The following is a 12,640-nucleotide window of genomic DNA, read 5'->3' as shown; positions in this document are numbered from 1 at the left end:
CATATAATATGAACAACTAAACATTTGGTGTTGTGAGCTATCAAGATTATGAGGTTGATTATTGCTACATCAAAATGCTGACTCATATTCCTATTTTGGGTCCATAAAAAGTATTGAGCGCATACTATGTGCCAAATACTGTGCTAGGAATTGTACATCATTTCATTTTAATGATCACAACAACCCTATAAGGTAAGTTAGCTTTCCCATTTTAAAGCTAAAGAAAACAAGGTAAACTATTAATTTAGTCTTTAAATCCAAGTCAGTTTGAGCCTTATCCCTCTCTCCCAACTGCCTCCTGATGAGCCCAGGGCAAGGGAGGAGTGACGATGCAGGATTCCAGCTGAATGTGAAGGTTCTACTCCTAATTTAGAGCAATACTTCCTGCAGGGCTCCAGCCGCTGGAGGAGAACAGGGAAGCAGCATGTTCTTCTGAGTTCTTCCTTGTTTCTTGGCCCATAAAGAACTCTAGTCATCCAAGATGCCTTCTTTCATTTCCAGCAAGCCAGAAGCTATCTTAAAGACCAAGATTTTAAAGCTACATATGCTACCTCTTGTGTGGCTCCTGGATACACAGTACCGGCCGCTACTCCCAGATGGGCTCTGACATGCCAGCAGTCTCTGCTGTCACAGGGCCACATCTGATGCTCTCCTGTGCCTCACTGGAGCACTCCTCACTCACTCCTTTCCTGTAGATCTTAGGATTTAATTAGAAATACTAAATGCTATTCTTTACCACTTTCCCCTGTAATATTTCCCCGAGTTCTGTGAATTCTGAGCCTCATTACCCAATGCCCTATAACAGATAACCACGTTGTGCTGTTGTTAGTCTCTAAGTCATGTCTGACTCTGTGACCCCATGGACTGTAGCCCACCAGGCTCCTCTGTCCATGGAATTTCCCAGGCAAGAATACTGGAATGGGCTGCCATTTCCTCCTCCAGGGGATCTTTCCAACCCAGGGATCAAATGTGTGATCTCCTGCTTGGCAGGTGGATTCTTTATCACTGGGCCATCAGGGAAACCCAGACACCTGGATTTGTTCCCTTAAGTCAGGAGTTCTAGTTTCACCCACCTTAACTAGAAAATGTTTCCCTTGGATTCAGGCATTTGAAACAACCAAGTCATATGGAAGTCAATGACATTATTTCTTATTTTTAATCAATAAGATACAATGGACTTGGACAAGTCATTTACTTCCTCTGAGCCTTATTCTTATGTATAGGTAGATGATAACCAGCCTTATTTAGAAGGATCAAAAGAGATTTTAAAAAGTCATAAAACACATTTAAAAAGTATTGCATGCATGCTCAGTCATGTCTGACTCTTTGCAACCCCATGGGCTGTAGCCTGCCAGGCTCCTCTGTCCATGGAACTTTCAAGGCAAGAAAACTGGAGTGGGTCGCCATTTCCTACTCCAGGGGATCTTCCTGAGTCAGGGACTGAACCAGTGTCTCTTGCATCTTCTGCACTGGCAGGCAGATTCTTTACCACTCACAAAACTAGAAAAGCATTATAGTATCTAAGCAAGAGCAACAATTAGATTATACCTTTCTTTATAATTCCTAATTGGGGGAAAGTCGGTATAAAAGCTAAAATAATTGGAAGGAGTAAAGAGGTAAGTCTTTTCATACTGTTCATGGCATTCTCAAGGCAAGAATACTGAAGTGGTTTGCCATTCCCTTCTCCAGTGGACCACATTCTGTCAGAAAGATTGAGGGCAGGAGGCGAAGGGGACGACAGAGGATGAGATGGTTGGATGGCATCATTGACTCAATGGACATGGGTTTAGGTGGACCCCAGGAGTTTGTGATGGACAGGAAGGCCTGGTGTGCTGCGATTCATGGGGTCGCAAAGAGTCAGACACGACTGAGCGACTGAACTGAACTGAACTGAAAGAGGTGAGTGTGTCCTGGAACAAAAAGTTGAGACCAGAAAGGACATTTGAGGGCCATGTTGGCTAGAGCAAGATTCATCCCACCTGGCCCAAAGCACTTGACTCTCTTCAACAGTTCCCCCAGTATGACAACATTTAATTGTTTAGAGTTGACCCTATCCTGTCCACCAGGCACTGGGTGCTACTCATTCCTCTGAAAATGCTAACATGTGCTCTCCTTTCCCAGCTGCTGTTTTTCATTCCAATCATTGGTGGTCAGAGAAAGGCTGAAGATAACTGGGGCTCCCTCTGTGGCTCCTCACTGAGGACCTTTTGTTTCTGTTTGTTCAGTTGCTAAGTTGAGTTTGATTCTCTGTAACCCAATGAACTGCAGCACACCAGGCTTCCCTGTCCTTCACAGTCTCCCAGAGTTTGCTCAAATTCATATCCATTGAGTCAGTGATGCTTTCTAATCATCTCGTCCTCTGCTTCCCTCTTCTCCTTTTAAGCCTTAAATCTTTCCCAGCATCAGGGTCTTTCCCAGTGAGTTGGCTCTTTGCCTCAGGAGGCCAATATATTGCAACTTCAGTTTTAGTCCTTCCAAAGAATATTCAGGGTTGATCTCGTTTAGGATGGACTGGTTTGATCTCCGTGCTGTCCATGGGACTCTGAAGAGTCTTCTCCAGCACTACAGTTAGAAAGCATCGATTCTTTGGCACTCAGCCTTCTTTATGGTTCTACTCTTACATCCATACATGACCACTGGAAAAACATAGCCTTGACTAGACGGACCTTTGTCAGCAAAGTGATGTCTCTGCTTTTTAATATGCTATCTAGGTTGGTCATAGTTTTCCTTCCAAGGAGCATGTGTCTTTTAATTTCATGGCTACAATTACCATCAGTAATGGCAACCCACTCCAGTACTCTTGCCTGGAAAATCCCATGGATGGAGGAGCCTGGTAGGCTGCAGTCCATGGGGTTGCTAAGAGTCGGACACGACTGGGTGACTTCACTTTCACTTTTCACTTTCATGCATTGGAGGAAGAAATGGCAACCCACCCCAGTGTTCTTGCCTGGAGAATCCCAGGGACGGTGGGGCCTGGTGGGCTGTTGTCTATGGGGTCACACGGAGTCGGACACGACTGAAGCGACTTAGCATCAGCAGCAGCAGCAGTGATTTTTGGAACTCAAAAAAATAAAATCTGCCACTGCGTCTCCTTTTTCCCCTCCTATTTGCCATGAAGTGTTGGGACTGGATTTCATGTTCTTAGTTTTTTGAATGTTGAGTTTTAAGTCCGCTTTTTTACTCTCCTCTTTCACCCTCAACAAGAGGCTCTTAAGTTTCTCTTTACTTTCTGCCATTAGAGGGGTATCATCTGCATATCCGAGGTTGTTGATATTTCTCTCGGCAATCATTCCAGGTTCCTATGCAGGACGGTTATTTACAGCATCGGATTTTACTTTTTCCTCCAGGCAAATCCAAAACTGAGAGTCGTTTCTGCTTTGGCTGAGCCGCTTCATCCTTTCTGGAGCTATTAGTAATTGCCCTCTTAACAAGTAGCGTACTGGATACCTTCTGACCTGGGGGGCTCATTGTCTGGTGTCATATCTTTTTGTCTTTTTATACTGTTCATGGGATTCTCACAGCAAGAGTACTGGAGTGATTTGCCATTCCCTCTTCCAGTGGATCACGTTTTGTCAGAGCTCTCCACTATGGCTTGTCTGTCTTGGGTGGCCCTGCGTGGCATAGCTCATAGCTTCATTGAGTTATGCAAGTCCCTTTGCCACGACAAGGCTGTGATCCATGAAGGGACACTAAGGGCTCTGTAAGTCTGATTTCCAACTCATCAAAATTAAAGGGAGAAAAGTTCCATACCAAAGAATCTTAGAGCTGAAAGACATGACCTCATTCAAAAGATTATAATAGCAAGACAACATTGTAAAGCAATTATCCTCCAATTAAAGATAAAATAATAAAAAGAAATGGATTTTTAAAAGATTATAATATATGCAATCCCATGTTCACTGCTACTTTATTTACAATAGCCAATAGTCAAGATATGGAAACAAGCTAAGTGTCTGTCATTTAATAAATAGATTAAAAGATGCCATACTATATACTTATACATGTGTGTGTGTATAATTGACATTTATATCTATGCACACACAATGGAATATTATTCAGCCATAAAATAGAATGAAATCTTACCATTTGTGACAACATGGATGGACCTTGAGATAATTATGTTAAGTGAAATAAATCAGAAAGACAAATACTGTATGATCTCACTTATATGTGTAATCTCTAAAAACAAAAACAAAAAACCAAGCTCATAGATACAGAGAACAGATTGGTGGTTGCCAGAGGTGGGGGCTGGGTGAAGGGGGTCAAAGGGTACAAACTTCCAGTTTATAAATAAGTCCTGAGTATATAATGCACTGATTTCATTTTCTTGGGCTCCAAAATCACTGCAGATGGTGACTGCAGCTACAAAATTAGAAGACTTGCTTCTTGGAAGAAAAGCCATGACAAACCTAGACAGCATATTAAAAAGCAGAGACATCACTTTGCTGACAAAGTCCATATTAAAAAAGTTGTAGTTTCTCCAGCAGTCATGTACAGATGTGAGAGTAGGACTATGAAGAAGGCTGAGCACCAAATATAGATGCTTTTGAATTGTGGTGCTGGAGAAGACACTTGAGAGTTCCTTGGAAGCAAGGAGAACAAACCAGTCAATCCGAAAGGAAATCAACCCTGAATATTCACTGGAAGGACTGATGTTGAAGCTGAAGCTTCAATACTTTGACCACCTGATGCAAAGAGCGAATTCACTGGAAAAGACCCTGATGCTGAGGGCAGGAGGAGAAGAGGACAACAGAGAATGAGATGGTTGGATGGCATCACCAAATCAACGGGCATGAGTCTGAGCAAACTCCGAGAGATAGTGAAGGACAGGGATCACGTTTTGCAGTCGTGCTGCAGTCCACAACAATATAATGCACAGGCTGGTGACTAAAGTTAATAATACTATGTTGCATATTTGAAAGTTGCTAACAGAATAAATGCTGAAAGCTATCACAAGAAAAAAAATTATAACTATATATGATGATGGATGTTAACTAGACTTATTGTGGTGATCATTTCATAACATATAAATATGGAAACTTGTACACTTGAAACTAATGTTATATGTCAATTATATCTCAATGAAATAATAAAATTACGTGCCAAGATCCCATGGATATACAGTTAATCTGTGGAGAAGGGACTGGAATCCAGTCCTCAAATCCTAGGTTAGAGTTCTTTCCGCTAACCAAGTCCTGGTACTAACACTGCTGCTGCTGCTGCTGCTGCTAAGTTGCTTCAGTTGTGTCCAACTCTGCGTGACCCCATAGACAGCAGCCCACCAGGCTCCCCGTCCCTGGGATTCTCCAGGCAAGAACACTGGAGTGGGTTGCCATTTTCTTCTCCAATGCATGAAAGTGAAAAGTGAAAGTGAAGTCGCTTAGTTGTGCCCGACTCTTAGCGACCTCATTGTAGCCTTCCAGGCTCCTCTGTCCATGGGATTTCCCAGGCAAGAGTACTGGAGTGGGGTGCCATTGCCTTCTCCGGGTACTAACACTACTAACACTATAAGCACTAGGTACTTTCACTAAGACTCTAGTATAGTACTAGCGTAGTATTACACTAGGACTACTAGAACGAATCCCCAAGTCTGTATAAGCCAGACACTTGGCAGAATTATGAGTCTAAAATCTAAGGAGTGAATGCAACACTGAAACAAGCCCCCTTTCCTAGTCTGGAGAGACTCATCCAGGCTTATGGTAGGAAGTGGAGAGAGTTGTAATAAAGTGCCGAAAGATGCTCCAGTACAAAAAAGGTCTCTTCTATGGGGAAAAATGGACAGAGGAGAGAAGGGAATTCAAAGAATGGAAAAAGGAGATAATGGAAGTTGAGGTGACAGTTCAGTTCAGTTGCTCAGTCGTGTCCAACTCTATGACCGCATGGACCGCAGCACGCCAGATGCTGAGGTGTCAGGAATCTTTAAAAGAAACTTCTGCCTCTCTAGGACTAATAACACTTTAATTCTCCATACGCAAGCCCATTCTCACATGGTCACCAGGCATCTACCTGAACGCAAATAAACCAGGTAACAACCCTTCCTGGATACTTCCCTTCCTGCTGTATGTAGCCTGGGTTAGTAGCCACTTTACAGCATCCACAACACTTAATGCCTATCTCCACGGTCGCCTTTGCAAGTGGTACTCTGTAACTGTTCACAGTTCCATCACTGATGTCACCACCACCAGACTGTAAGTTGCTGGGGTGCAGGGCTGTCTTATGAACCACAGAGCAATGCCTGGATGTGACAGTAACTCAGCAGCTGACTGTGCTTGAACAAACATGCTAACTCAGCCATCACCTCTTCCAGGAGTCTGTTTCCAAGTTGTTTGACTCCCACCCCAGGTTTGAGGTGGGTATGCCCCATCCATGCCCTTACAGCACCTGTGTGGCTCTCATGGCCCTTACTCTAGGACTTTTTACCTCCATATCAAAATTATCTGAAAAATTTGAGTCACTCACTAGACTGGCCACTCTTCGAGGGCAAAGACTATGTCTTTTCTCTCTGTATTCTCAGCACCTATAAAAATACTTAGAAACCACAGGTATTTGGTACGTGCTTGGAGAATGGATGAATAAATGAATAAATACCACCAAAAAGGTACCAAAAGAAATACTAATAGAAATACCAAAAGAAATAGCATAAGCACTCTTTAGCACAGAGAGACCCAAAAGAGTCTCCAGGAAAATGCACTGCCTGCTCCTAGAGTATGTTCCCAGAGTGTCACCACAGTTCTGGCGTTTCTCAAAGCCTCTGCTGCCAGAAAGGTTGAAACACCATCCGTATTCAGGAACAAAGGCATAGTGAACCGTCCTCAAGTCTTATTGCTAGATGGCACCTGTTGCTAAAATAGCAGCTGGTAAGCATTTTATTTTGTGCAATACAACAAGAACAATAACAGCAACAAAACAGTCCATTGCAGGAAGCTCCCTCACACTGACAATGGGAAATCAGGAGGCTAAATATATAGCAGAAAGAAATACAGAATTTTTGCATTGAAAGACGAGGAAGAAGCTGCTAGAGCCTGAGGAAAAAAAACCTGAAGTGTTGATTAGAAATTGCTCAGCCTGCATTAAAACAGAGAAACTGGCGGTGGGGGGCGGGGGAAGGGTGGATGGGAGGAGGGGAGGAGAAAAGGAGAGAAGCGAGAGGAGAGAGAAAGGGAGGGAGAGGGAGAATGAATGTGTTTTTTCCCCCTCTGGCTCTCTGACTCATTTTTAATCTGTCCTTTCCTTTTTCCCTCCCTTTCCACCACCCCCTCAAGAGAAAATTCATTGATTGGGCTGGACTAAAATGTCTTACCTTTCCTCTCCTGGTTGCTCTGTAAACGAAGAGTCTGAATCCATTTCATCCTTGACTGCTCCTCTCTCCTCCCCACCCCCCCACCACCCCCCAACTCCCCCGCCCTCCCCAGCCGCCATTGTTAGCTCCTGCACTTTGCTGAGACTGAAAGGCTTGTCCACCGTGGCAAGAAAGGGAAGCAGAAGCTAGGACCAGGGGATGCCAGTGGGTGATCAGTGGGATCTCTGGAGCCACCTGACTTGCAGAGCCTGGAAGTTCTGGCCCTCTGACAGCTGGGATGGCCCTGATAACCTGTTGCCTGTTCCCAGGCAGGAGCAATCTCTCCAGGTGCCCATGGGAGAAGGACGGGCCCGGGGTTCAAGAGAACTGGGTTCTGGCACCTGCTCTAACACAAACTTACTGTGTGAATATTGCTTTTCTGAGTCTCCATTTGTATAAATTGAGAGGACTGAATTAGGTTGTTCCTTCCAGGGACCATTGCATTAAAAAGCTGTCAGCCCTCTAGCGTGGGCTATATCTTCCTCTTCTGCCCATGCCCTGCAAGTCCTTAGAGAGCTTTTCTAGGGTACACCCCAGGGTGTCTAGAAGAGCATCTCTGAATCAAGGACTCCTCCGCAGTTGCCTAGCGGACTTTAAGGAGGTGATAGAGGTTCAAGGCCAAAGTTCCCCTCAAATATGATAACTGAGAAGCAGAGGCAAATTAAGGACATTCCGAATCAGTAAGGGTAGAAGTGGAAGGCACTGGGAGGCCAGAGGAGTGGGGAGGCATGGATCAGCCAAACCCTGAAATTAGAGATGATTCAGATTTGAATAATGTGGGAGGGATGAACTCAGAGCAGCCAAGAGAAGTGGCTAACTCTGCTAAAGACTCCCCCCAAACCTAAACCTAGCAGGGAGCAAGAGCCAGTGTTAGGGACCCTTCATTAGGGATAGGAAAAAAACTGAGGCAATCTATAACCTTACTCTGAAACTAAGGGAAATAGTGGTTTTCTTTCTTCTTAACTGTATTATTGACCCTCTTTCAATCACTTCCCTTAGATTTTTAATCTTGGTCCTCTTTTCCTACTGACTTGATTTTTCCCAGTCTTCAATGCCCCCAGAGGGGACACAACTTTATTTTTGGTGCTATTTTACATTTTCTCTCTTGCCCTTCTCTGCCCCCGCTTGTCCTCACCTTTCTGCTCCCTTGTTCCTCTCCTCCATCACCTGGTTTCCAGCTTGCTTAACCCCTCCATCCCCACCCAAGGCAGGGCTGCTCCATGAACCTCTCAGGGCTGCCCACCCTGCCTGGCCACCTCTCAACCTCGCAGATCATCCTGTGGGAACACATGTTTGGAACTACAGCCTTTCCAGATCCCAGGACGGTGAGTAGAAAGTTCACCAAAAGGGAGGGGGAAATATGGAGGTCCAAGCTAGAAGAAGTGACTCTAATGCTAAAGAGAAACCCTACCTTCTGAATATATCTGCAAATTATTTTTATTAGGAGGTGTTCCCACTTGTTTATCGGGGGAGGAAGGCTCCTTTCCTCTATGGAACCACTCCCCAAATGCTACCAAATGAGTGAGCGCAAAGCCCTAAACTCCACAACCAATCAAGCCTCCATCCCAGTCTCCTTCCTCATTCCAGCTCCCCTGCACCCCTGGGAGCCACAGAAGAATGCCCCTGGGGCTCCGGGCTTCTCCAGGGAAGGAATTAAGGAGACACTCGTGTACCTCCAACCTCCAGAAAACTAGTTCTCTTAATTAATCAGTCTCCCCTGAGCTTTCATTTTTCTCCCAACCAGGTTTTTCCCAGGACTCACATAATACAAACTCCGGATAAGACTGAGGAAGAACCGTGGTATGGAAAGGGAAATGCACATTGGCAAGAACAATCTCATATCTCGAATGAGTCAAAACACCTGCATCTCCATCCGGCTCACTTGATTATCGGGCTTCTCTTGGCCTCCCCCACCATTCTAATACATACATATAGATATATATAGATACACACACACAGCCCCCTCCCCCACTTACCACCAGCCTGCTAAGCAGCTTTAAACACAGTCTGGGGGAACTGGGGATGGGGTGGGGAGGAGGGTGAGAACAGTACCAGTACCGGAATACGTGTCAAGTTATCCGTCTCGGTTGAAAATGTCTCTTACCTGTTAGCCAGAGGACAGCAACCCAAGCCATCACGACCCTGTCCATTTCCCCCAACTTCCCATCCAGATTAAGGAGTGAGGGAAGAAGGAAGCGGCATAGATTGAGGATCTATATAACCGAGCGGCGGAGGCGGCGGCGGAGCCGTGGCGCCGGGCGCGAGCGGGGATCCGGCGTCCCTGGATGCAGCCGCCCGCCGGCTCGGCAGCGCAGGCGGGCCTCCGGGCCGACAGCGCCGCAGGCTGCACGCGCGTTGCCGCGGGCTCCAGGAGTCCGCCCCGCGCTCGGCGGCGCCTTCCCAGCCTTCTGGCGCACCCGCACGCGCAGGCAGCGCAGCCCGCCGAGCGCCTTCCCGCCGCAGCGCACGCCGCGCGGGGGAGCTCAGCTGCCGGCCCCCCGCTCCGCCGCCCGCCGCCCGCCGCCCCAGGCCTGCCAAAGTTTCTCCGTCACGTGCACGCCCCTGCGGCCGGGAGGTCAGGGCCGAGAGACAAAGTACAAGGGGGAGAGGGGTGCGGGGGAGGCGGCTGAGCGGGCTGCGCCGAGCTGGGAGCGATCAGCGCCGGCAGCTCCCAGCGAAGCCAGCGTTCGGGACCAGAGCCAGAAGCGGGGTTGTGGACTCGAGGAGGGAGTCTGGGTACGCACGTGGCTAGGGCCATTCTAACTGGGAGAGAGGGACCTGCGGCGACTTGGCATAACTTGTTGGCAAGGCTGTGGGCTTTCGCTGAACCCCCTTGCCGCCCCCCCATCCGGATCGCTTATTGACAATGCCAAAAATTAAGGGGCTCCACAGAATTGGAAAAGGTACGCGAGAATCCGCATCCAAACTTTCTTCTTTTAGAAACGTTATGAGATTAAAACATTATGAGATAAGGGCATGCAGCTCTTTAACAGAAAAAAATGTAAATATAGAATGAAGTGAACAATTATACGGCTCACATTTGTCCAGCATTTGATCACTTTTCCGCCTTTTGTCTAAAAAAAGGCGCACTTGTGGCTCAGATAGTAAAGAATCGGCGTGCAATATAGGAGACCCGGTTCGATCCCTGGGTAGGGAAGATACCCTGGAGTAAGAAATGGGTACCCACTCCAGTATTCTTGCCTGGAGAATTCCATGGACAGGGGAGCCTGGCAGGCTATAGTCCATGGGGTCGAAAAGAGTCGGCCATGACTGAGCAAACTTCACTTATAGTTTGCAGGGCGTATTTAAATGGATTACTTCAGTTTTAAAAAGGATTTGTCTGTGTGTGTAGGAAAGGATCCTAAATGTATGTTTCGAGACAACCAAGAAATATATACATTAACAAACATGTATCAAGCATCTACTAGGTGCTAAGAGCCAAAGCTACAAAGATGAGGAAGGCAGATTTTCTGCCATTAAGGGGCCTCATCTTGGGTCCAGGAGAGGGAGGAAAATCAGACTATTAAACACAAAAGACATACTGGTGGTAAAACGGAGCAAATATGATGGTGGAGGTATGGAGAAAGTGCCCCTGGAATATGAAGGAAGGAGCAGTTTAGTGGGGCTGGGGAGTGGGGGCAGTGAGCAACACCAGCAAAAATGAATTAATGTCTCAATTGGTATTTACAGGATGGGCAGGATTTGTTATGTTGAGGGATTGGTGGTGGAAAGGGGACAGGGCAGGGGAATACTGGGCAGAGGAAAGAAAGGAGATGAGGCAGAAAGGTGTAAAACTGCTCTGAAAACAGAGTGGTTCTAGGCTTAAGGAGAGTTCCTGGAGAGAGACTACAACCTTAGGAATGAATGTATGTATATGTGAAATGAGGATGAGATGTGAACATCAGAAATGGTGAGGATTTACTCTGGGCTTTCATGGCTTCCTGACATCTCAATTCCCTTCTTATTGTCAAGGATGAAAGCCTTGACAAAAACTCTAGAGCAGTCTCACCAACCAGGAAGCCTCTCACTCAGAGTTTTGTTTTTGTTTTTGTTTTTTTTTTAAGCAGGCCTCCCAAGCCCAAGCAGACAAGCCAGACTACAACATGGTGGATCGTCTGAATAAGCTAAGGGCAGGCTGCTTGGAAGCCTATACTAGAATTGCCAAGGAACTGATGGGAGACTAGGAGAACGTACACCCAGGTGTGATGCTGGTTCAACCCAGAGTAGAATTTATCCTGTCTTTCCTTGATCTCTCAGAGCTTTTTGAACCAGGAGCACGTGAGACAAGAAACAAAGTCCGAGGAGAATCGGTTTTGCCACTGAGGGGACAGCAGCCTCCAGTGTTCACGGTCAACAGTGGCAGATACCAGGCCATCAGACTACTCTGAGGTGAGATCTTGGCTGTGCTTTTGGTTGTAAAGCCTCTCTGAGTTCCAGTTTATTTTCTGCACCTGGCTCTTCAGGCTTCCCAGCAATTCTGTGAGCTACCCAATGGCCCCTTGTACATTCCCTCTTTGCTTGATTTAGCCAGAGATGATTTCTGAAGTTTGCAATTAAGAACCCTGACTAAGATGCTGCGTGAGAGAAATTTGAAGGATTGTTTTCTTTCATATACAAAAATTAAGAAAGAAAATAGAAATAAAGGAGATACCTAACAATTATTGGTTTAGATGCTCAGTTGTTCCCGACTCTTGTGACCCCATGGACTGTAGCCTGCCAGGCTCCTCTGTCCATGGGATGTGCATTTCTAGAAATAGTCCTAGATGTTTTACAAGCTTTCTCAATTAATCCAAATAAGGAAACTCAGGTCCAGAGAATTTAACTCCTCTAAGATCAGCTAGCTAATAAATGGCAGTGGTTAGATTTGAACTAAGATTTTTTAAAATTAATTTACTTGTTAAATTGAAGTGCTGTTTTCCGTCAAAATCAACATGAATCAGCCATAGGTACACATATGTCCTCTACCTCTTGAACCTCCTTCCTGTCTCCCTCCTCATCCCACCCCATAGGTTGTTACAGAGCCCCAGTTTGAGTTCCCTGAGTCATACAGCAAATTCCCATTGGCTGTGTATTTTACATATGGTAATGTGATTTGCCATGTTACTCTCACCCTCTCCTCCACCACACCCTGAGTCCGTAAGTCTGTTCTCTATGTCTGCTTCTCCAAGGCTGCCTTGTAAATAAATTCATTGGTACCATCTTTCTAGATTCTATATATATGCATAAGTATACGATCCTCTTTCTGACTTCAGTTTAGTTCAGTCACTCAGTCATGTCCGACTCTTTGTGACCCCATGACCC

General features: G+C 45.9%; 1 protein-coding gene across 6 annotated transcripts in view; it reads right to left on the bottom strand.

Moving 5' to 3' along the window:
* ILDR2 (immunoglobulin like domain containing receptor 2) overlaps nucleotides 1-10,054 on the bottom strand; it is a 68,941-nt gene extending 58,887 nt beyond the window's left edge. For 3 of the 6 annotated variants that reach the window (XR_009733202.1, XM_061399544.1, XM_061399536.1), the window contains exon 1: nucleotides 9,444-10,053. Coding sequence is in view for 5 of the 6 variants with exons in the window: in XM_061399544.1 (XP_061255528.1) it covers nucleotides 9,444-9,489 (46 nt within the window). In the remaining variant the exon portion in view is untranslated. Of the gene's footprint in view, nucleotides 1-9,443 lie in introns of all 6 variants that reach the window. The other 3 variants (XM_061399528.1, XM_061399554.1, XM_061399563.1) reach the window with 3 other exon arrangements.
* Between the last annotated feature and the right edge of the window lie 2,586 nt (nucleotides 10,055-12,640).

This window comes from Bos javanicus, chromosome 3 (genome assembly GCF_032452875.1).
Source record: "Bos javanicus breed banteng chromosome 3, ARS-OSU_banteng_1.0, whole genome shotgun sequence".
NCBI classification, from domain to species: Eukaryota; Metazoa; Chordata; class Mammalia; order Artiodactyla; family Bovidae; genus Bos; species Bos javanicus.
This window is presented reverse-complemented; position numbering and strand designations above follow the sequence as displayed.